Source organism: Lepidochelys olivacea (assembly GCF_965140295.1).
Source record: "Lepidochelys olivacea isolate rLepOli2 genome assembly, chromosome: 14".
Lineage (NCBI taxonomy): Eukaryota > Metazoa > Chordata > Testudines > Cheloniidae > Lepidochelys > Lepidochelys olivacea.
In genome coordinates, this window is record NC_140424.1 from 39,134,278 (window position 1) to 39,158,006 (window position 23,729).

General features: G+C 52.9%; 1 protein-coding gene across 1 annotated transcript; it reads right to left on the reverse strand.

Annotated features, from left to right (window-relative positions):
• Positions 1 to 6,572: 6,572 nt before the first annotated feature.
• Positions 6,573 to 21,961, reverse strand: LOC311530997 (C-type lectin domain family 2 member D-like; the record flags this gene model as incomplete). The annotated part of the gene is made up of 5 exons (XM_084648059.1): positions 6,573 to 6,797; positions 7,937 to 8,037; positions 8,791 to 8,978; positions 11,298 to 11,396; positions 21,952 to 21,961. 5 exons carry the CDS (start codon positions 21,959 to 21,961, stop codon positions 6,635 to 6,637), a joined length of 561 nt encoding a protein of 186 aa, XP_084504185.1. The 3' UTR covers positions 6,573 to 6,634.
• Positions 21,962 to 23,729: the final 1,768 nt, after the last annotated feature.

The window sequence follows — 23,729 nt, forward strand, 5'->3', positions numbered from 1 at the left end:
AGTCAATACTGAAGGACTGTTAAGAGACAGGGAGTCTCAAATAAAATAACAATACTCGGTGAAATGAGAAATGTGTTTTTATTAAAGTAAGGAATATATGTGAATGAATGGTGGGTTTTGAATAATCAGGGAAGTGCCAGCCTAGGAATTTAACATCAATTGGCCGAAGAAGACGTCAGATGGAGACAACCAGAGAATCCCACCGGAGGGCAAACTGGGATCCACCCGACCAATTCAAAGGATGAAGAAAGCTGATGAGCACCTGACAGCCGTCCTGGAGCCGTCATGACTAACAATATGACAAAGCAAATTCCACGGACTGGCACAGGAAGAAATTCCTATAAAAATGGACACTAAGGACTGAGAACTTTGAGTCTCCAGTTCTGCCACTACCCTTCAGGAGCATCGGATGCGCCTCCGACACGGACTCGGCTCCACTCTCGTGTACAGGTCACCTGGCCAGTGCTCTGTCACCAGCAACTTCTAGGCTGGTAACTAGAACCCCTATGCAGAACTGGTATGAATGAATGAATATATATATATATATATATAGTTAAGTAAGGAATAAGTAACAATGCGACAGTGTGAGTTTTATATTTCTTTTTATTATATTTACAATAAATGTGGCATTTTGCCTTGTCCCTTTTAATAAGATCCTGCTGGTTTTTATTTTATTGGTATAACACCTGGGGGGGTCAGGGACCACAGGTAGAGCGAGCATCTTGCAGGGTTTCCTATTTCACACCAATCTCTGCACCATCGCTGCACTCAGGGCCCACTGCGCTGGGAGAACCATTGAGGGCCTGACTCTGGGGGGTGGCTTTGCCAGGAGCTGCGTCCTCCAAGAATTGGCCCAGAGATGTCTGGAAACTAGGCCATGGTCTGAGATTGACTTGCTTATTCAGATACCTCTTGCTCCCAGGCTTCCCCCAGCTGCTCCCAGGCTTCCCCCAGCTGCTCTTGGCCAGCGGATGCAGCTCTTTGTCCCCATCTAGTGGCCACATCACACTTTTTCGCTCCCTCTTGCTTTTCTGTAAGTGACCTCAGGAGTAGGCAAGGCGCTGTAGAACACTGTGAGGGGAGGAGAATTAAATTCATGGAGGTAAATGGAAAAGGGGATGTAACCAAAGGTAGATGGGGCCAGACTAACCTGAGCTCTTTCTCTGAGCTGAGAACTGGTTGTTTAGATAAGGGAAATGCAGCAGATCTAATATACTTGGACTTCAGTAATGCATTTGATACGGTATCACGTGGGAAATTCTTAGCTAAATTAGAGAAGATGGGGATCAGTACAAGAATTGTAAGGTGGGTGAGGAACCAACTAAAGGGGAGAAGGCTGGAAGCTGAACTATGGGATCGGAGGGAGGTTCCTAATGGAGTTCCTCAAGGATCTGTCTTGGGACCCATCTTCATTAATCTCTTTATTAATGGTGTTAACCCAAAAAGTAGGAGAGGGATAACAAAACTTACTGATGATTAAAAAGCTGGGAAACATGGTCTGTACAGAGGGGGTAGAATATTATACAGGAAGATCTGGATGACCTTGAAGACTGGAGTACCAGTAGAAGGATGACATTTAATGGTACCAGGTGCAAGATCCTGCACTTAGGGTCTAATAAGAAGAATTTCTTCTTGATGCTGGGGGCTCATCAGTTGGAGGCGACAGAGGAGGGGCGAGACCTTGATGTGTTGGTCGATTATAGGGTGACTGAGCCACCCATGTGATGTGGCCATGAAAAAGGCAAATGTGGTGCTAGGATGCATCAGCTGAGGCACTTCCAGTCGAGACAGAGAAGTACGAAAGTACATGGCACTGGAGAGCCCTCCTCTAGAATCCTGTGTACGATTCTGGTCATTCAAGAAAGATGAATTCAGAGTGAAACAGGTGCAGAGAAGAGTTCTCAGGATGATCAGGGAATGGAGGGCCTGTCTTATGAGAGAAGGCTGGGAGAGCTGGGCTGGTTCAGTCTAGCAAAACAAAGGCTGAGAGGGGATCTGATGGCTCTCCATAAATACATCGGGGTAAACACCAGGGAGGGTGGAGAGCTGTTCTAGCTAAAGGACAATGTAGGCCCAAGAACAAAGGAGTATCAAGTGGCCAAGAACAAGTTCAGGCTGGAGATTAGAAAGTTTCTAACCATCTGAGGAGGGAGGTTCTGGAACAGCCTCCCGATAGGGGCAAACTTTATTAGTTTTAAGAGAGCATTTGAGTGTGACTAAGAGACACATTTGAGTGTGACTGTATGAGCGGGTTGCTTGTGGGATGGGGGTGGACTGAGCAACCTTGAGGGTCTTGTCTGGTATATGTCTTATGGTCCCAAGTCTCTTGCTTCAGCTGGTCACCTGCAGGGGTCAGTAATATATTTTATTATTCCTTTCTTCTTTGCACTTACAAACTTTGAGCAGATTTAGGGATGAATGAATGTTCCATTTCCAGTGGTGTCATCATGCCAACAGCTCTGGGATTCGGACATGATACGGTACCGTAGGGTAACGTGCATCAAATTTCTTCAATCCAGACAGCGTGATCAGCATGGGCAGCAGGTATATGGGGCTGTGGGCACTGAGGTTGCAGTGCCCCGGGGCTAGGGTCTCGCCCCCCGACCTCTGCCGTCCAGTGCTGGGGCTGTGGGCTGTGGTGAGGGTGCTTTGGGCTCCTGCCAGGGAGAGGCAGGTAGAAGGGGAGGGAGGGGGACAGAAGGGGAGTGGCGGGACCTCAGGCACAAGGGGAAGGGCCAGAGGCTAGGCTTCCTGGGTGGCCAACTCACTGGCAGCCCGTGCTGATCAGAGAGTAGACAAATGATCGTCAGGCTTTGTGCTGACCAGGTCTAAGTCAGAGCAGCCTTGGGGCTGCTCTAATATACATTCCGCTCCACATAGGCCCGGGTAAGCTGAGAATAGCTGTACTACAATGCATTCTGGCCATGGGAAGCAGGGCAGTTGAGGCCTTTCCACCAGCCAGGGAAGCCTCTATCTGCAGGCATCCTCTGAGGGTATTGACCTTGTGACATTGCACTTCATAAGCCTTATAAAAATGTTTAAGTGTGAATATGATGTAACTGGAATATGCTTTATGCAAAAGGTCTCTATAAGCTTTGTAATGAGACCTTACAAATCTACTGAGTGTGTTCATCCTATTTGTATGAATGTGTCATTCTTGTATCTGAGATTAGGAATATGAGATATCACTCTGAGGTCCTACTGTAGTTATGCAAAGTGTGGGCCATTAATGGTGGTTTAGAATCTTGATGGCTCCCATTAGCTAGGACAACTGACTGTAGGTGGCTCCGTTCACCTGCAAGCCTTCACTGCATATGTGCCGGCCAGTCCTGAAAGAATGGAGGGGGGCTCACAGGACATGTGAACATGTCACATGATACTTGAATCCATCTTTAACCTGGTGCTTTTCCATTTAGAAGGAGGGGTGGGAACCCAGAGAGAGAGCGAGAGGATTCCCGCCTTGTGCCAAAGATATAAAAGGGGGTGGAACAGAACAAAGGGGGCTGCCAGTCATAAGAAATCCCCGAGTTACCACCTGAGCTGGAACAAGGCTGTACCAGGGGAAAGGATTGGGCCCAGCCTGGAGGGAGTCCAGTCTGGGAAAGAAGCTTATTGGAACATCTCTCTGGGTGAGATTTACCTGTATTCCCTTTCTTAATGTATTAGGCTTAGACTTGCGTGTTTTGTTTTATTTTGCTTGGTAACTTATTTGTTCTGTCTGTTATTACTTGAAACCATTTAAATCCTACTTTTTATATTTAATGAAATCACTTTTGTTTATTAATTAACCCAGAGTAAGTGATTAATACCTGGGGAAGCAAACAGCTGGACATCTCTCCCTATCAGTGTTATAGAGGGTGGACAATTTGAGTTTACCCTATATAAACTTTATACAGAGTAAAATGGATTTATTTGGGGTTTGGATCCCATTGGGAGCTGGGTGCTGGAGACAGGTGACCTGCTGAGCAGTTTTGGGTTAAAGTCTGCAGCATTGGGGGTGTGGCCCAGACCTGGGTCTGTGTTTGCAGTTGGCAAGCATGTCTGGCTCAACAAGGCAGGGTTCTGGAGTCCCAAGCTGGCAGGGAAAATGGGCTCAGAGGCAAATTCAGGACGTCAGGTGACAGGGCATTGCAGGTGTTCTCCTCACCCTGGTCGAATGCCTTGTGCGGGTTGTACCTGGGGGGTGCAGGGGTGGAATGAGCCGGGGACGTGTGCCTGTTTGAATGATTCATAGCAGGCATACGAGGCACCTTTGGGGAGCCTTGTCCAGGCCTGCCATGGGTCAGCTCTCTCAAACCACCACCCCTGGCAGCGGAAGCCCGATCTTCCAGCCCCCTGCAGGCCTCGCTCTCTGTGTACAGCTTAGCGATAGACACTCCCAAAGCCTCTGAGCGTCCCTCGGGAGTGCTCAGCCCGTTCCACTGAGCACATGCAGAACGGTGACTCTAATCCCACAGGCGCGGTCCACAGCAGCTTGTAAGATTCAGTTCAGGCCAACTACTCTATTGAGAACACAGCACTTAGATATACAGAAAACAAGAATGAGTTTATTATCAAAGAACAGAGATGCAAGCAAAAGTGAATAAATACTGGTAACACCCATTGTTTCACGTTCTCTATGTATATAAATCTCCCCACTGTATTTTCCACTGAATGCATCCGATGAAGTGAGCTGTAGCTCACGAAAGCTTATGCTCAAATAAATTGGTTAGTCTCTAAGGAGCCAGAAGTCCTCCTTTTCTTTTTGCAAACACTGGAAAGTAATGGTTACATAGAAAACAAAATCCTAACACTTTCTAGAGCCGGGGTTCTCACAAATATTTGGCAGCCTCAGAATGCGGCTCTGACAATACTTAACTAACTGTAGGAAAAACAAATAAATAAATTACATGTGCATATTTACATAGGGATTTTTTGCAGACTCACTAACAAATATAAGGTACAGTTGTGTCTTATCTTTACTGGACCTAAACACAGAACAAACCAGTGCTTTGCACAGCCTTGTCTTTTTTGTTGTTCTTTTGCTTTTTTGGTCAAAGGTGGATGGCTGTACAACAATTCTGAACTAAATTTAAAAATGCTTTACATAATAGAAAGAATAATGACTAATAATGAAAGAATGTATCTGCCAATATGTCCAATATTTCTTTCACAGACAAAAAAAACCAATCAACCTCGCCCAGTAATAATAATGATAATAGTAACAACAAAATCTGAGCCGTTGCTGTTGTCTTTTCAGCTTGGTTTTTGCATCATTTAACAGCTTGCTCCTCTGAAGCTCACCGTGGTAATTTTGTTCAACTTCCCTTGCACGAGTGCTGTAGGGACGTTGCATGACATAAATTTCAATTTGATGAATTTCTCTCTCACACTGCAACTTGCTCAGAAACGGAAGCGGATGGCTTCCGAAACACAGAAAACTGCCTTTCCCCTTGGTGCTGAAGTGTTCATTTTTCTATGTTTTGCTTTTCTTAGCAGAAGGTCCCAGAGGAGCCACCTGCTGTCACATTCAAGGTCATTTTCTGGCACTAGATTATCTGAAATACTTTCTGATACCCAGTCACATTTTTAACTCTTTCACCTCCCCCCGCATGAACAATCGCAACCTACCCAAACACCACACAGTGAGATGGCCCATAGCCACTTATAGAGCCACGGTAACTTGAGATGTAAACACAGTGGTTAGAGGTCTATAAAATCATGAGTGGTGCGGAGAAAGTGACTAAGGAAAAGCTATTTACTTGTTCCCATAACACAAGAACTAGGGGCCACCAAAGGAAATTAATGGGCACCAGGTTTAAAACAAATAAAAGGAAGTTCTTCTTCACACAGCGCACAGTCAACCTGTGGAACTCCTTGCCTGAGGAGGTTGTGAAGGCTAGGACTATAACAGGGTTTAAAAGAGAACTGGATAAATTCATGGAAGTTAAGTCCATTAATGCCTGTTAGCCAGGATGGGTAAGGAATGGTGTCCCTAGCCTCTGTTTGTCAGAGGGTGGAGATGGATGGCGGGAGAGAGTTGATAATTGCCTGTTAGGTTCACTCCCTCTGGGGCACCTGGTGTTGACCGTTGTCGGCAGACAGGATACTGGGCTGGATGGACCTTTGCTCTGACCCAGTCTGGCCGTTCTTATGTTCTTAGCCAAAGAATACACTTTGTGACTTGAAAGAAAACCACACCTATGTAGCTCAGCTCTGCCGGCATGGTACTATTTAAAAGGGAGTGCGCATTAGGATTTATGGCATTTAGAAGGCACCTTTAATACTTAACACCTCAGCGATTGTTGGGGCACTTTGGAGGCCCTTGTGGCTGCAAAACAATCAGCTGGTGGCTGCATTTGAGATACGCTGTTCTGGAGCCTAAACGAACAAGGCTTTCCCTTACCTCATTTCCCCAGCGTGTGGCTGAGACTCCTTCTCATGAGATCACTCCCTCTCAGCTGCAGAGAAAAGCTTGACAATGTGACCCTGAGTTTAAAGGTTCAAAAGCAGAAGGCACATACGAAGAATCCACAGTTTAAATGAGACACACTTATTGCTTGAGGGCCCCGCTGCCTGATTTTGAGATCCTGGCCAGGCTGACGAACGGGGACTTGGCTCGTTCAAGTAGGTGTGAGTTGGATCAGTGTCACGTCTAGGAGTCCCATTTCGAGCCCCCTTCCAATGCAGTCTCTTTTCCCATCATATACACCTCAGGTTTGCTACAGATCCACCGTCTTCCCATGTAGCACCGTGAGCTGCTGACCCCTTTCTCGTCGTTCAGATACGCGCAGTCACCTCCTCCTCTTATCTGAAACCTGCAACACAGAAGCCAGGGAGCTGCAGTCAGGCAGAGGCCGGGCATTTCACACCAGTCCCAGCCAGGGGAGCCGTTCTCCACAGTGCACGCCTGAGTGCGGAGCAGCTACTCTCCCAGCCCCTCAGGAGCAGAGCTCAGGACACGGAGTCTGTACCCCAGGAGAGGGCCACAGAGGCCCAAACTTGGGACAGTGTCTGGTGGCTATTCAGACCCAGTCAGGCTGGAAGCAGGTGGGATCCAAAGGTTGGGTCCAATACAGCAGAATGGGGACTGTCCATTGGGGAGCCCTGACCCAGCGCCATAAGAGCCTGACTTTTCAAAGTACTGAAGTAACCCAGACCAGGGAAGTGGGGGGTCTCCATCCCCCTCTAATGGCTGGCCTGCGTAAGAGCTTTATCAATCGGGGGGGGGGGGGGTTCAGTTAAAGAAGTGGATTCTTTCACTACTATGGCAGAGGCTCATGCTTCTAGTGCTGAATTCCGGGGTTCAAACCCTGCTCCGGGCTCAAGCAGCGCTGGTTTTGTGATCACGCTTGGAGCCCACTGAAACCCATCGCGGGGTGTTGGCTGGGCAGCCATCACTACTGTACCCCGTTCCAGTGGGAGCCCCAGGCGTCCAGCTCCTGTGAACCGCAGGCTCCTTTAACGTCGGTGCCTTGCTGCGGATTCAGAGGCCTCACCAGCCAAGTCACTCAAACCTGCCGGCTGCAATCCCCAGCGGGACCTGCACCTGCCATGCACTGCTCGGCATGCTGCCCTCTCTAGCAGCCACTGTTAACCTGAGCTCCCTGCTGCCTCCTTTCCCCGGGGGGGGGGGGGTCAGACACCCCAGGGACCTTGCTGAAGAGGGCTGGGGGAGAACAGCGAGTGTCCCAGCTGAAATCCCAGCGCGCTGCGAGGGCATCTCTGGCTATGGCGGGCTCTGTCTCCGGCCCAGCACCGTGCTGCGGGGAGGAGCCGAGAGTTCAGGGACACGCCGGCTCCCATCGGTCTCCGATACACGCAGGACGCGAACGGACCAGGGCCGTGTCTGGTGGCTTCACTAGCACTGAATGGTGGATCTACCTGAGCTCAAACCGCTCAGACACCAGAATCCCCAAGCCCAGGGAATTAGTCCAGAGAGGTGAGAGAGACTCACAGGTGGTTGAATTCGCTGCCGTTGGTGCATTTCCAGGGCTGACCCGGCTCCCTCCGGAGGCCGATCCAGTCATAGACACCCTTATGGCGCAGCAGGAACGCCTTAAAGAAAGCCGAGGGACAGCAGGTATCAGCCCCAGCTCCCGTGCTCCACCCACCGCCCCTCCAGGGCTCTGTGCTGCAGAGAATCCCAGTCGCATATTGAAGGGCGCTCAGTTTATTTTCGGGGGGGGGGGATTTTCCCCTCCCTCTTGCAAAGCACAAGATCACCCGGGCAGTCTTAATGCTCCCACCGCACACAGCAGCCCGGCCCCGGTGCTCCCAGTCACCCGCACCCCAAGTCCCCCTGGGCTGGGGGCAGCTGCTGGGTCTGAGCTCTCTGCAGAGACGTCTCTTCTCACAGAGCAGCCCCCGCTCACCACAGCACGGCAGGAGGAGGGAGGGAGGCAAGCTGAAGTGGGAGCGGTCAATGTGAGAGGATCCCCTCCTCCCCCGCCTCCTCAGCTGGCTGCTCCTTTCCCATCCCCACAACAGGAGCACTGGCTGGGTTCTCAGTCCCACTCCAGCAGCCAGCAGGCCAGGAGATGCCTGAGCCAGCCCTGCCCTAGACAGAAGCTGTCTCCCTATTTGGGGAGGGGGGCAGCGGAGAATGGGCAATCCCTGTGATCACACACAGACAGTAGGGCCCTGGGCCCAGCCAGGGCTGGCGTTCAGCAGCTGGAAGTTCATTCACTCCGGCCTGCCAGCACGGGAGGGGGCAGAGCTGCTCCTCACCCCATGGGGCAGAGCCCAGGTCCTGCTGCAGCAGCCACCCCTGTGCCAAGATCAGTGTCTGGCAACTCGGGAGTCTCTCACCATTTCCTGCTCACTGTTGATCCCAGCCAGGGAGGCACCCGGGGCAGAGCAGCGGCTCCGGCTGTCGGTCCAGCTCCCTTCCCTCTCTGAGAAATAGTAGCATTTCCCTCGGTATCCCATCCAGCCGTCCGGGCACGAGGGGCTAGCAGGGGGGCACAGATCAGCTGATGAAAGCTGAGGGGTCAGCACTGAGAATGAGACAGTCACATGGAGGGTAAGAGTTGCATCGAGAATTGGGCATTTGACTGGTACAAAAATTGGTCAACTGACCAGTCAAATCTGTCAAAGAGTGGTCAGATATTTTAAAATACCAATTTATCAGAATTGGTTACATCCCGCCAGGAAGAAAAAAGAGCAAGACGTCATTGTCTCCAGTAGGTTTAGCTTTCAATAAATACGGATCTACCTAATTTTTTAAAAAATGTACTTCACTGAGTTATTTTAGCTCAGAAAAAAAAGGCAAAACAATGAAACCAAGTTCTGGAAAACACCAGTGAGGCTCCAAGACGCAATCTGAAAGGCAGACTGCCTCCTACCCCCAGGGCTCTCGCTGGAGCATTTGACTGCGGCCAAACAGGCAGTCAATTGACCGGCTTGCCAAGCCTATTGGGACCCCCAGCTGGGGCTGGTCCATGGCAATCAGACGCAGGGGGACGGAGACTTTAGTCACAGTAAATTTGCCTGGCAAGGATTCCAGGGGCACTCCCAGCCTGGGAGGGACTGACACAGCTCAGAGCATTTCACCCCAGGCACAAGATCAACAGCTGGACGTTCAACCTAGCAACAAACAGCAGGTGAACAACTGAGAAGAACTTGGGAACTTTCACTCAGGGACATGAAAGCCACAAGGGGGCGCCAGAAACCACAGCCACGGGAAGTGACCTGTTGCACTGTGGGCCAGGAATGATGGAACTTAATTCACCTCCTACCTGCAGACTTTTCTCTCCCCAAACACAGCAGCAAGAAAGGCACTTTCTGGAAGCCCTCACGGCAGTGTAACCCTTTCAGAGCCACGAAAGAGCAGCAGTGGGGTCACCCATAAGTGACACCAAAGAGGATTTGAAAGGCCTGTCTAGTTGAGAGGAGTCGGACTCAAACCCCTCCAGACATTTTTGAGCACATCACTTTTGTTTGCACCACAGTAACTCGGTAGCTGGTTTTTAAGCCTTCCCATGTGGCTGGTGCTCAGCGAGGAACAGACACTCTAAGTCGGGAAGAGTTAGGAAACGTGGCAGCGGTGATCAGAAAACGAGCATGTGTTCACTCACGCACAAGGCATGTCTGACCCTGTAGATTTCACTGTGCAGTGCACGGTAGCCCACACCCCTCCCCTACTGAACTGAGCGGAGAAGTCAGTGACTAACAGTTGATGGCGCAGGCTGTCTCCACCATCCATCTCCAGGTCAGATGCCACATGTTCTGCAGAGCTCCCTGCACCTGCAGGTGTGTAACCAACCCTAAGCTCACAGATTCCCACCTTCCACAGCGAGAGCCAATGCTGCCCATTGCAACAGCCTGCCATTACAGCAGGGAGCTGGGATTCAGGGCCCATCTGTATCAGAGCAATCTGCGCCAGTATAATCACAGTGACATCTGGGCAAACACCTCCTGGAGATGCGCTGGAGCAGTGCGGCTCGCTCTGGTAACTTCCTGCAGCGAACTGCACCAAGGCAAGCTCCTTTGTGCACCAGTGCGGTGCGTCTCCTTTAGCGGTTTGCACCAATTCAACTGCACGGATGTCATGACATCGGCACAGAGGATTCCTAATGCAGACGGAGCTGGATTCAATCCCCTCTGCCAGCTGCTAAACCCTCCTGGGGCCCAGTGATCGGATCCAGGGCAATAGAGAAATCCCACCCCCGACAGTCCCCAGCACGCCCTGCCCCAGACGACGGGGGGATACAGCAGGGTTCATGTTCACCGCAAACAGACACCCTCTGCACGAGCACACGCTGTCTGTGCAGCCCGGGGGAGTGAATGGTGCTAAGGGACCCTTCCTGGCCAAGCTCAGTGATTGGCGGGTTTCCACACTGCGCTGGTATAGGGGTCTAGACTGAGTTCTACAGCTCATTTCAGTAACACGGCAGCACCTGCCGCCCAGCCACAGGCGTGACCTGAAGCTCCAGGAAGGCCAGGCTGGTAACCTCAGAGCAACACAGGGAAGGCAAAGGGCTCAGGGATGCTCTGCACCCTGTCCCACTGGACACCCTGGTCAGGGACTGCTTCACGGCGCGTGGCAAAGGTGACTTGGGTCCAAAGTGCTCAGAGATGGGCTGTGGGGGCTAATGTCAGTCAGATCGTCCCGACACAGAGAGTGCCCAGGTGCAGGGGTCTGGGAGGGAGCAGGAGGAGGGTCATGGAGGAAGATCTCCCAGGAATCCTCTGTCCCAGGGGCAGAAGCCGGACAGGCCGGGAGGAGAGAGTGAGTGTGGTAGGTCACGGGGGAATGGGATGCGCGGAGATCGTAGCTGGAGGGGAAGGGAGCCGGGCGGAAGCTGGGAACTCACCTGCCAGAGCAATGATGGCAGCGATCAACGCAGACGATACAACTATCACTGCAACCACAACTCCACAGGTTGGACTTTTCTTGCAGTTCCAAGGAGGGTCTGAAACAGAAAGACCCGTCAGGCAGGGCTGCGAGGACACGTCTCACTGACAGCACCGGGGCTGGAGCTCCCCTGGAACATGCACCGTTCTTGTCTAGTTTTTGTAAAGCTCTCCAACACCACTTTCTACAAACCATTACACTCTGATCCCACTGAGGGTTTCCAAAAGTTAGTGCCTGTCTCACCCCCTGCAACCTGCAAGGTCTCGTGCCAGCAAAGGGAAGCTGCATCCAGATCTGGAGCTGCATTCGCATGTCCTGAGGGCTGTCCTGCACCATGGTCACCACGGGCAGGTAGGTCATCAACCTCCATCTCTGTCCCAGCTGCAGGATGGCCTCTGGTTCCTGCTCCCTCAGGCACCTGGAGATGCTGAAATAGGGGTGGGGTTGGCAGAGCAGGAGAACACCCCATGAGGTTAAGAAATGGCAGTGAGAGCCTTTTCCCTCCCTGGGAGATTATGGTGTCCCTCTATGGGGACTCCCTTCCTGGCAGATGCTAGTGAGCTATTGAAAAAGCTCAGCCTGTTTAGATTATAAAAAAGATCGGGAGGTGACATCATTGAAGTGTTGAAGTGACTTCACCGAGAGAAAACATTGGGTATTAAAGGGCTCATTAATCTATCAGAGAAAAGCATAACAAGACCCAGTGGCTGGAAACTCAAAAGAGACCAATTCGTATTCGAAAGAGGGCACACATATTCAACAGTGAGGATGAATCACCAAAGGAAGAAACTAGAAAGGGAAGTGGTGGGAATTCCCCACCTCTTGATGTCTTCTAATGAAGACTAGATGCCTTTCTGGAACGTGTGTAGTCAAAAACTAGCTCCTATGCTCTACAGAAAGCATGTGGTATGCAGGGGGTGAGATGACATGCTCTAATTGTCTCTTCTGTCCATAAAGTCTGCTAATTTATGAAAAACTGAGCGTAGCATGGGGAGAAGCCTCTGATGTTTTACTGTGTTGGGCTTGAGCCCACAATGAACGCTCATTGCGTGGGGTGATCCAGGGGAAGCAGCTCAAACATCCAATGTGGCTGGACAGGGGCAGGACATCAGCACTGCAGGGGAGGGGTGGGTGTGGCAGTGACATCACAAAGGCCTTTGGCAGGACCTCAGCCTATTGGACAAAGGTGGTGGGGAGGCGATGACCTCACAGAGAGATCTTGACATCAGCCAGGCAGGACAGGGGTGCAGGACAGGGGCCACCTCGGAGATCCCTGTGGCTTTGCTTCAGCACGTCTCCTTCTCGAGGTCTCTCCTGGAGGACTGAGAGAGCATTCACTTGCACGTACGTGAGCGCAAGGAGGACCCTCTTCGGAGTTTTCTCCTTTTCTTTTAGTGGTTTTGCTTGAAAACAGACGTCCCTGTATAGAAGGTAAGAGCCTCGAAGAGGTTTGGAACCTGTTCAGTCTGATCCATCAGGTGCCGGCTGATTTTTAGCAATGGAAAACACTAGATTGTGGGGGCAGCATTTTATTTCCGACCTAGGACTTTGTCCCTTAGAATTACGGGGGACACTGGGGTTTCTCCTTTTTGTTTTCCCTTTTCCTGTCTCTCCCTCCTTTCTCGTCTTCTCTTGCATCTTTGTCCTTTTCCCCTGCTTTCCTTTCACCACCAGGACCTGTCTGTGCGTGTGGAGTTGGGGACGGAGGGGGCGAGGGGTTGCACTCCAACTCTCATTGCGGGAGGCCCTCCCAAAGACATGTGGCTGGAATAGTGCTCTAAGAGTGACTCCCTCCGGTGGTGACCTGGGACATCTGGTGAGAACTCTCAGCTTTCTGCTTCTCAGAGTCTCAATGCTGATTGGAGGAGCTTGGGGCTATTGTGAGGGAGGAGGCTCAGGTCCTTGTGACCCTCTTTTAAGACCAAGGAAATAGGCCGTAACCAAACATGTATTTGATTGCTCTTGCCGCTTTTCTCCATTCATTGTCTTTGAGTAATTCACGATTCTCTCTCTAATGGGCTAGTTCTTCTAAAATACTTACTAAAGAATTAGGTTTTAATAAAACCAAATGCAACCCCATACCTCCAGTAACAAAGGAGTCAGGCGGCACCCTACAGAATTGGGGACAATCCGCTGGAAAGCAGTGACCCTGAAAAGGATTTTGGGGCCATAGTGGACAAGCTGTTCAACATGAACTGTCAATGTGAAACTGTGTTAAAAAAGGTTAAAGCCATTCTTGGCTGGATAGAGTAGTGAGGATGGAAAGGGAAGTGAAAGAGCATTGGTGAGACTGATGTTGGAATATTGAATCCAGTTCCTGTGTCCACATTTTGAATATTATGTTAAAACAATTGGAGAGGGTGCAGAAAAGATTCATAACTGAGTGATGGGGATGATGCCCTATAATGAGACATTGAAAAAGCTCAATCTGCTTAGTATATACAAGAGAAGAATGAGAAGTGAGTTGCTTGACTTCATGGAGAGAAAATATTGAGTATAAAAGGGCTCTTTTATGTCGCAGAGAAAGGCATGACAAGACCCCATGGATGGAAGCAGAAATCAGAAAAAGTATAATGACAATAAGACCCGGATTTGTAAGAGGGTGGTTCGTCATTGGCACAAATTACCAAGAGATATGATGGCTTCTCCATCTCTTGATCTGTTTAAATAAAGACTAGATGCCTTTCTGGAAAATGTTTGAGTAAAAGAAAAGCCCAGCTCTTCTGACATACAGGAGGCCTTAGGATACGCAGGGGATAAGATTAAATGCTCGAATGGTTCATAAAGTCGACTAACTTGTGAAAACCTAATTGCGGCCTGGGGAAGAACCTCTGTGTTCTACTGTGTAGTCGGTGTCACCCCACAAGGAAGAGTCATTGAGTGGGATGATCCAGGGGAAGCAGCTCAAACATCCAGTGTGGCTGGACAGGGGCAGGACATCAGCACTGCAGGGGAGGGGTGGGTGTGGCAGTGACATCACAAAGGCCTTTGGCAGGACCTCAGCCTATTGGACAAAGGTGGCGGAGAGGCGATGATCTCACAGAGAAATCTTGACATCAGCCAGGCAGGACAGGGGTGCAGGACAGGGGCAACCTCGGAGATCCCTGTGGCTTTGCTTCAGCACGTCTCCTTCTCGAGGTCTCTCCTGGAGGACTGAGAGAGCATTCACTTGCACGTACGTGAGCACAAGGAGGACCCTCTTCGGAGTTTTCTCCTTTTCTTTTAGTGGATTTGCTCGAAAACAGACGTCCCTGTATAGAAGGTAAGAGCCTCGGAGAGGTTTGGAACCTGTTCAGTCTGATCCATTAGGTGCCGGCTGATTTTTAGGAAAGGAAAACATTAGATTGTGGGGGCAGTATTTTATTTCTGACCTAGGGCTTTGTCCCTTAGAATTACTGGGGACATTGGGGTTTCTCCTTTTTGTTTTCCCTTTTCCTCTGTCCCTCCTACCTTTCTCTTCTTGCTTCCTTTGTCCTTTTCCTCTGCTCTCCTCCCACCACCAGGAGCTCTGTGTGTGGAGCGGGGTCCGGGGGGGTTGTGGGAGGCCCTCACAGAAAGGTGAGACTGGAATAGTGCTCTGAGAGTGATCCCCTCGGTGGTGACCAGGGCCATTCTTTGGGCTATTTGATGAGAACCCTTAGCCTCCCACCCCTCAAAGTCTCAACCTTGATCGGCTGAGGAGGGGGCTATTGACAGGGAGGAAACTCTGGTCTTTGTTGTTCTCTTTTATGACCAAGAAATAAGTCACAACCAGTTATATGTCTGACCAATGTGGATGCTGCTCTCCATTCATTGTCTCGGAGCAGTTCATGATCCTCTCCAACATTCCAATTCTTCTGAAATATTTGCTGAATAATTATTAGGAACAATTGTTGGTCCGTAGCTCATTTGAGAGCAACTCTGCTACTGACTGGCTGCATCAGCTAAGACAAGTCCTTGCTCCTTTCTCAGCCTTCGTTTCTCCTTCTGTCAAGAACGAATAATCTTCTCCCACCTCCCTCGCCATGGGTGGATGCTGGGGATCCACTGAAGCGTGTCACTCGGAGCAGTGCAGACTAGGAGGTGTCCTATCACACTGAGCCATATCCGATTATGACCTAATATTCGATTTGATTTGCATTTTATTCTTTTGAAATTGTGAAGAGCAGCAACTACTTAGCTCAGACTGAAGCATCTCATCTAATTTTCTAGATCATAGTGTCTCCCCTTTGTGTACGACGAGACAGTTGACTGCACTGTGATGGACAGGAGATGCTCTTGTTTTGCAAACAAATATTTTTGCAAAGAATTTTCATCCTATTTGTTACGATTTCAAGAAACAAAGTGGTTTTGTCTGAATGGATTTTCTGACAGAAAACGGTTTCCATGAAAATGTTCACACCTGATTTCCTGGGTTTTATCCCTGCCTCCGGGGGGTTGTTTGTTAGTTAGAACAGGAGTCAGGACTGTTGTCTTCTCTTTCTGGCTCCGTCACCGCTTTGCTGTGTGACACCGTGGGTAGGTCCAATGGGAACAGGGTCAATTCTCAAACTCCAGGCAGCAGGGAGCCTGGGTGAGATAAGGGATGTTAAGGCCATCTGCGAAGGAGAAAGTTATGTTTCCAGGTGTTGAATGTCAAGAATTCTAAACTTTGCTAAAATGGCTAGTCTCGAGAAACAAGAACTAGTTGGGGCCCAACTTGAACCATTGTCTTTTTTAAAGCCCATTCAGGGATGTGAGTCCCAGAGAGCCATAGAGAGGGGGAGCAACTTGCCCAAAGTCCCACAGATCAATAGGCAGCAATGGAAGCAGGAGTGACACTCCCTCTCAAAGGCAGGGGGACCAGACATTAGGGCCTGGTTGCAATTGCCAGCTGTGGGAGGGAGTTTGCAGCAGCGGTTAGTGAAGGTGTCCATCCATGGCTCTGACACTCAGTGTGACCCTGAGCTGGTAGCTGAGGCCCGTTTGCCGTCAGTAGGGTTGGGTTCCCATCGCTACAGCCCAGTGGGTTTGGGAGGCTCCAGGAAGGTGAGTAAAGTGCTGGGATGTCAGGATCCTGGAGGCGCTGTCACCTTCGCCCTAGGGCCGTGTTCTGCACCCCCCTGCTGCTGGCTGAGTTTCTCCGTCCCTTGGCAATAAGACAGACTCTTGTTTTCACAGCCAGTCGATCGCCCTCGTGTCATCACCCTGCCTGCTGGCTGGGCAGGGTAACTCCTGAGGTCACCACCCTCTCCAGCCTGCCTTGGGCTTGGAGAGTGAGGAGGAGGGCGAGGGACGTCTGCTGACCCTGAACATCCGCCATCCATTATCCCATCACTGAGAGCAAGTGAGTGGCATTCGAGTTCCTCGGTGGCTTCCCCTGTCTGTCTGGGGAGAGGCAGAAACGGGGAGAGACTATCTCCAAAGAGGGATTTCATATGCAAACAGCCCCCAAGAGCCCCTCCCTCTTAGGCCAGGCAGGGGCTTCTCCAGAGCCGTCTCCAGTGTGTTTGGAAAGGTTCCAGCAATGGGGCTCCCAGCCCTTCCCTTGTGGGACACTGTTCCCCAGGCTGAGAGTCTCGGAGCTGGGCCAGACCCTGTGAGCTGCTAAGCCTGGAAATCAATGGGGAACAAGGAGGGCCCTGGTCTTCCTGTGCCTAGGGTCTTTGTGACTTTGACGTGGGGAATGGTTTCCCAGGAGAAGTCCGGACTCCTGGCTTCTGTTCCTTCTCTAGCCTGGGCAGGAGAGTGGCCTGGGACGACAGGAGGGGGCTGCTTGTCCAGAGTAACCGATGGTCTTTGGGACTGACCCCATTGCTGGAAAAGGATGAGACTTCCTGGATATTGCAGCAGCAGGGATTACGAGGGGGAACGTTAGGAGCAGATCATGCAATGAACTCCTGCTTGTGTGTGTAGATGGCACTCCCTGCACTCCTGTGGGTGCAGAGGGGGCTGCTGTGGTTGGAGCAGGGAGGAGGAGGGACAGAAAAGGCCCATGAGTGAAAGGCTGCCTTGAGCCCAGACTCACACCTGCTCCCCGCTCGGTTCCAGGATGGCCAGGCTCCTGCGGATGTTGCGGAGGAAGGCTCTGCAGGTGGCCCCAGAGCCTGAGGGAAGCAGCTGCCATCTTCCCAAGGGGCAGAGCAAGCCCTGCGTCCCCGCTGGCGGGGAAGCAGGTCCCGTCCAGGCCAGACGGCGGAAGTGCCCAGCCTTCTGGAAAAGGACCCCGGGTCCCGGCGCAGGCGCCGAGCTGGGAGAGGCCCCGACCAGGCCCCAGTGGAGCTGGCCCAGGCTGCGGTTTGGCAGACAGGACCCAGCCCAGGAGGGGCGCCGGGCACGGTGGCTCTGGGGCTGGTTGTGTGGGCAGCAGCGGCCCCAGGAGCCCAGCCCTCCTTCCCATCAGGAGGCATCGCCCTGCCCGGTCTCTGAGGACCTTCCAGCCCCCGCCGGCCAGGAGGCGGAAGGTCCCTGTCCCAGCACCGGCAGCTCAGCCTGGGACAGCGGCAGCACCTGGGCCTCTGGCAGCAGCCAGGCCGATGGAGGCCACTGCTTTGTTCCAGGTGAGGAGCCAGGCTGGGCTCCGGGAGGGGTGAGGACGGGATGTGAACACCCTGGGCCCAGACACTCTCCCAGGGATATGGGGGGGGGTCCCCAGCCCAGGTGTCTGGCCTGAGCCCCGCGAACCCCACTGAGAGCAGCAGCCGTCACACAGCTGCCCCTTCCACACGGGGACCTGGGGGTGGGGGTGTGAAGAGCTGCTGCCACTTTGGTCCTTGCTGCTCCGGGGCCGGGGGAATCGGCACCTCCCCTGGAGTCCTGGGCAGGGGAGTGGGGCTCTGCTCTGGGCTTCGGCAGCTGTTGGGGGCTGAAGGCATCCCTGAGAGGGAGGTTTGGGACCTGATCTGCCCTGGGTGCTGAGGTGGGAGGGGGGTCTGGAATCCTGCTCTGCCCACCACGCCCCTGTCCTTCCCTCCCTGGTGCAGGGACCCCCCTGGATTCGGAGCAGGAGGAAGGGGTGGACATGGCCAAAGATGAAGCTGCTCTCAAGGTCATCCGAGAGCAGCTCCAGTGCAGAGATAAGGTACAAATGTTCCCCACCTGGGCTGGAACCAAGATTGCCCTGTCCCTTCCCAGCATCCCCACCCCCTGCCGAGGGTCTTGTCCCTCCTGATCCACCACCCCTAATGGGGTCCTTTTACATCCATGATGTGGGACCCCCAAGATGGGGGTGTTTGTCCCACAACAGCCGAGGTCGTCTCCCCCCACAGGCACTGTCCCAGTTCCTGATCCTTCTTGTGTAGGAGTGGTGAGGGATTTGGACAATAGGCGGGTTCCCACAATCCCCCATTGAGGCCTGAGCCCTGGAGCTGGTTTGGGTGGGGCAGGAAGGTCCCGAGCTAACAGGTTCTCTCTCACTATACCCCACTCCCGGTGGGTCCAGGATGAGGGGCAGCAGCTCCTGTTCCTTCAGGCCATCTACCCCGCATGTCTGGCTGCACAGGAGAGAGGGGAGGACACGCTGGAGCCGCGCTGCTCCAAGGCGGCTGTGGTGAAGAGGATCGTGGTGAGTGAGACACGCCATACGGCAGCTGGAGGGTGGAGGGAGACATGGGATTGGCAGGAGTATGGCCGGGCTAATGGGTGGGGGCTGGGTGGTGTTGGAGCGGGCAGCAGAGGACAAGGATTGCTGGGGCTGAAGACTTGGGAGAAGAGAAGGGAGAAATTGTGAGATTGGTCAGTAGTGGACAGGGGGGGAATTGTGGGGCTGGAGGGCAGCTGACAGTGGGGGCCAAGGAATCACATGGTCCCAGCTTGGTCATCGGGATGGGGCTGAATGGGGGCATTTTTGACAGGGAGGAGGAGAGAAGGGGATTGGGAGTGAGCTGGGCAGGAATCCGGGAAGGGGGACAAGTATGATGGGCAGGAAGGAATGGGAGGAGCGGGAGGTGGTGGGGGATCCTGCTGGCCATGTGGGGCACTGGCTGTGTCATCTCTCTGGGAAGTGTCAGTTGGACCTGAATCTCACATGCTCCTTTGTCTCCTTCGCGTCTCACAGGAGCTCATCGAGGATCTTCCCGATGACTCGTCACCCAGCGCCGTCCTCGCCCACTCCCTGGCTGCAGTGGGCTACCTCTGGTACCGAGACAGCCCCACCCCCCACCCCGCTGGCTCCCCTCACCCCAGTGCTGCTGAGGCCCAAGGCTGGGAGTCACCGTCACTGTCCCTCCCAGGTCACCTCCCAAGAGTGGCGCCTCTGGCAGAGATGGTAGGGTGGGAAGGTTCACTCTCTCCTGGCGGGGCTCTTCTTTTCACTCCCATAACATGACAGGGGCCTTGGGGAGGGGCTCACTCCCGGGCTCAGATACAGGAGGGGCAGCAGGCTCCAGGGAACAGGAGCTATTCCTGTCCTGCCACTGTCTGTCTGGGACGCCTTGGCCTTGTCATTCCCTAGCTAAGTGCCTCAGTTTCCATTCTCGCCAGCCTGTGCCTCTATCCCTGTGGCTTGGTGTCCGTGTTGGCGACAGTCCCACCCCCGTACTGCAGAGTCTAATACCAGCTCCTCTCTCTTGCCAGCACCATGAAACCTGCCCTGGAGCCAGCCCTAGAGACCCACCTCTTGCGAGCTGCCCTTCACTCCGTCTTCACCCTGGGCACGGAGAAGGACACCACCGGCATCCAGGTACCTCCTCCTCCTCCATCCTCCTCCTCTTCCAGAGTAGTCCTTGGTCCCTGCTCCCTTGATTCGCTGGAGCTCCAGATTTCGGGGTGGGGTAGCGGAGATGGAACAAGCTGCAGGGTTGGATCCTTGCCTCCAGCAGGGAAGAGATTACCCCTCCATGGGGGATTTCTTTCTTTCTTTCTTTCTTTCTTTCTTTCTTTCTTTCTTTCTTTCTTTCTTTCTTTCATAAGCTGTCTTTTGCCCAGACGGCAAAAGGTCCAGGGGTCATTAATTCTTGCGAATTGCCTGCAGTGGGATGTGAAGGAGAGAGGCCAGGAGATGTGTTTGGGAGTCTCCCGAGTGCTTCCCAGAGACCCCTCTTCCCATCCTTTGACAGGTATAGGCCCAGGTTCCCTAACTCTGACCCATGCTTTGCAGGCTCTGCACAAAGTCATCCCAGAGGTCCTGGATGCCATGCTGGGGAACCTGCTGGCAGAGTCCCCAGACACTGACAGGCTCCACTTCATCTTGGAGGTGAGACCCATTTTACCTGAACTCTTTGGGGGACTGGTAAGGAGAGACTGGAAGATCCATTTTCTACTCTGTCCTCCTAGCTGGATCCCCAGTGGGCCGTCCTTGGTTGGGGAGGTCAGTGCAATGCAGCGTCAGGTCCTTCCTTCTTGAGGGACAGAGGAAGGAGCTGGGACTTCAAGCCAGAGCTCTGCCTGGTTCTGCTGAGCACTAACCACAGGGCTCCCGACTGTCTTGGGGAGTGAGAGTGCACCTGGCCACTGAGTCTGACCTTCCTCCTTTCCCCACAGCATGTCAACTTCTGGGTCGTGTCCAGGGTGTCGCAGGAGCGAGCCAGGGCTATCAGGAGCAGCACAGCCCTTCTGAGATACACAGTCAGCCTCCCTGAGTTTGACGTAAGTGAGCTCCGAGCCCAGCTTGCTGGCTCCAGGTGGAGGCGGGCTGGCTCCAGCGGGCTGCAGGATCTGCTGCTGCTGCCAGGGCTGTGGGTTAGGAGGGTTCTTCATGGGGAGGCAGAGTCAGAGCAGGACTGAGCTAGGCTTATGTCAAGTTCTTCTTGTCCTTGGTTCAGTGTTTTCCCTGGGCCTTTAAGGGGACCATGCTCCAGCCCCTGCTTGGCATCCCAAAGCAGCTCCAGGCTCCCTTGGCAGCAGAGCAAATGAAGGGTCGATCTCAAGCTCTTCTCCTCAGCATCTCCTGCAGAGGGGAAGGAGGAAGGAGCCCTCTGGCCCAGAGGGGACAGGGAGCTGAGAAGAAAATGCTGATGGACTCCCCTCTGCTCTCCCTTCCATTAGATCTCAGCCGAGTTCCCTCGGATGGGTCGCCATGTGGCCCAGCTGGCTCTATTGGTCAGCGAGCCAGACAAGGACATCAGCCGGCAGGCCAGGGAGGGGACTTACCGGCTCTACCAACTGCTGCTCCAACAGAGGGGTAAGGAACCCAGCTGGGACACGGAACCCAACAGGGGACTAAGAATGACCACAGGTTGATAATTGGACCTTAGACCATTTCTCTCAGACTGACCCCAGCCGGAGGACAAGTCTCTCTCTGCCTCTGTTCTTCTCCACTCCACTGTGCAGCCACCAATGGGATTGGAAGGACACAGAAACTGCAACCAGAATGAGGAGAAAAGTCTCTCTCTCTCTCTCTCTCTCTCTCTCTCTTCCAGGCCTGACCATACATGAGGCGGAAGATCTCTGGTGCTATGACTGGCACCAGGACAACAGGCTCTTGGGCTACAAGAATACAGCCAGAGTGGGGGAGGTAAGGGCACTGTGCCAGGGCATGACACTGCTCAGGGAGTGGGGCTGGCTGGGTTCCCTGCAGTGGATGCCTCCCGGAGACAGGAAAAGAGCCCACTCCTTATTTCCAGCTCAGAGTTCCTCATCCAGCAACCAGTGGGACAGGCTGGTGCTAAAGGTCCCAGATTGGAACCTCCCTAGTTGCCGTGATTTGAGTGTCTTACATGGCTGCATTGCTACGTGGCATGAGGAGAATCCCCGGGTGGGTGAGTTAATATAGGATTTTGGCTCTGGGCATCTCTCTGCTCTTGTCCCCCTGGCTGATCCCCAAGTATCTTAGAGGAGAGCACTGGGTCAGTCAGTCACAATTGCTTGATCAGACCCTTGTTGAATTTCCTGCACCCTGTAGAAGCAGAAAAAGGAGGTGGGCTTTGCCCAGTTCCATTGCCGGTCAGGAAGCAGAATGCCCCAACCTGGGAACTGGGTAGGGGACATAGTGAGCTCCAGAGCCAATATGGACCACATGGGCCCCTCTCATGTCTCCAGCCCTGACCAGGGAATGGCAGAGTATCTGGACCTCAGCCACTGTTCCAAAGAAGCACATTGTCACTGAGCCAAGTTGCGGCTACTTGCTGCACAAGTAGAAAATCAAAGACACCCCTGCCCCGCCCCCGTCTCACAACTGTGGTGAGAATATCCAAACCTTCAAACACACCGTAACACAGTGCCCCCAAACTGGAGTCAAAGGTGAAATGGGTGATTTCCACAACATCACAGAGGAGGCCTTGGAATGGCTCCTGGATGGACAAGGGCATCTACAGAATGCTGCTCCACAGACGCCCCGTGAGAGAGACTGTGTGAGCTTGTCCCGCCTCCCACAAGCTGAATTGCTGCAGCAGAAGAAAAGTCTCCAAGGAGTGTCTGTGATGGGGACTGAGCCATGAGTCTCCTTGTCCTTGTCAGGCTGCAGGTTGGATTCCCCTTGAAGAAACCAAGGAGCTGCAGAGGCCATAGCCAGCAACTAGAGAAATCACTTAACTGGGGGGAAGAGACCTTTGGTCTGTCAGCTCGAACCCCCTCCCCACCCTGCACACGCACACTCCTCTCGCCACTGAGGTGCAGAAGATCTCTCTGCTAGAAGCAACACAGGGTCCCCTGTCATCTCTGTGCCTTGCACAGCAGAGTGGGCCTGCTCACACATATTAGAGATCCATTTCCAGCCCATCCTGGCCCCTGCCATGAATTGCCCTCCCGAAAGAACCACTGGAGGCTTTGGTCCCTAAGCATCTGCAACCATTTAATAAAGAGGCTTCCCTGAGCCCTGAGACCCTGAAAGCCTCCTGGGGAATGAAGTGCCTTAGCCACAGCAGCTCTCTTCCCCGCCCTTTGGGGCACTAGACGCCATTGTATGGCCAGGACTTGGAGGCTGGCTCTGGGCAATCTGCTTGAGCCTCTTGTCCTCTTGGTTCTAGGTCTTTGGAAAATTCTTCTCCGTCGGGCAGAGAAGATCATTCGTACAGACAGCATTGCTGGCCATCCACGACCCCCTGCTGCGTGTCAGCCAGGCTGGGCTGGTGCTGGTCTACTCCCTCCTGGGGGAAGCCCAGCAACTGATGGGGGACACAGTAAGCAGCTGCAATCGACTCAGAAGCTTGGGGTGGCGCCCAGGGCCTCCTTCCCATCCTCTCGCCATTCGCTGGCCTGGTAGCAAGGAGCCTAGTGGGGACTTCTGGACTTCATGGACTTCTCTTCTAAGGATGTGGTGCTCTGCTATCACTCCTGGGAAGGACAGGAGAGTCCCCTAAGTACCCTCTGGGAACCTTTCCTGCCCCACAGACCTGCACCCATTTCCCCATAGTCTAGTGTCCATGTAACCGGAGCCACTATCGAGAGTTGCTCCCATCCCTGGCAGCCTGGGAGTCCAAGAACTGACTGGTTATGGCGACTGACCAGGAAGGGCTGAGGCACATGCGCGTGGGAAGCTGGTCTTGCTGCTGGTCGG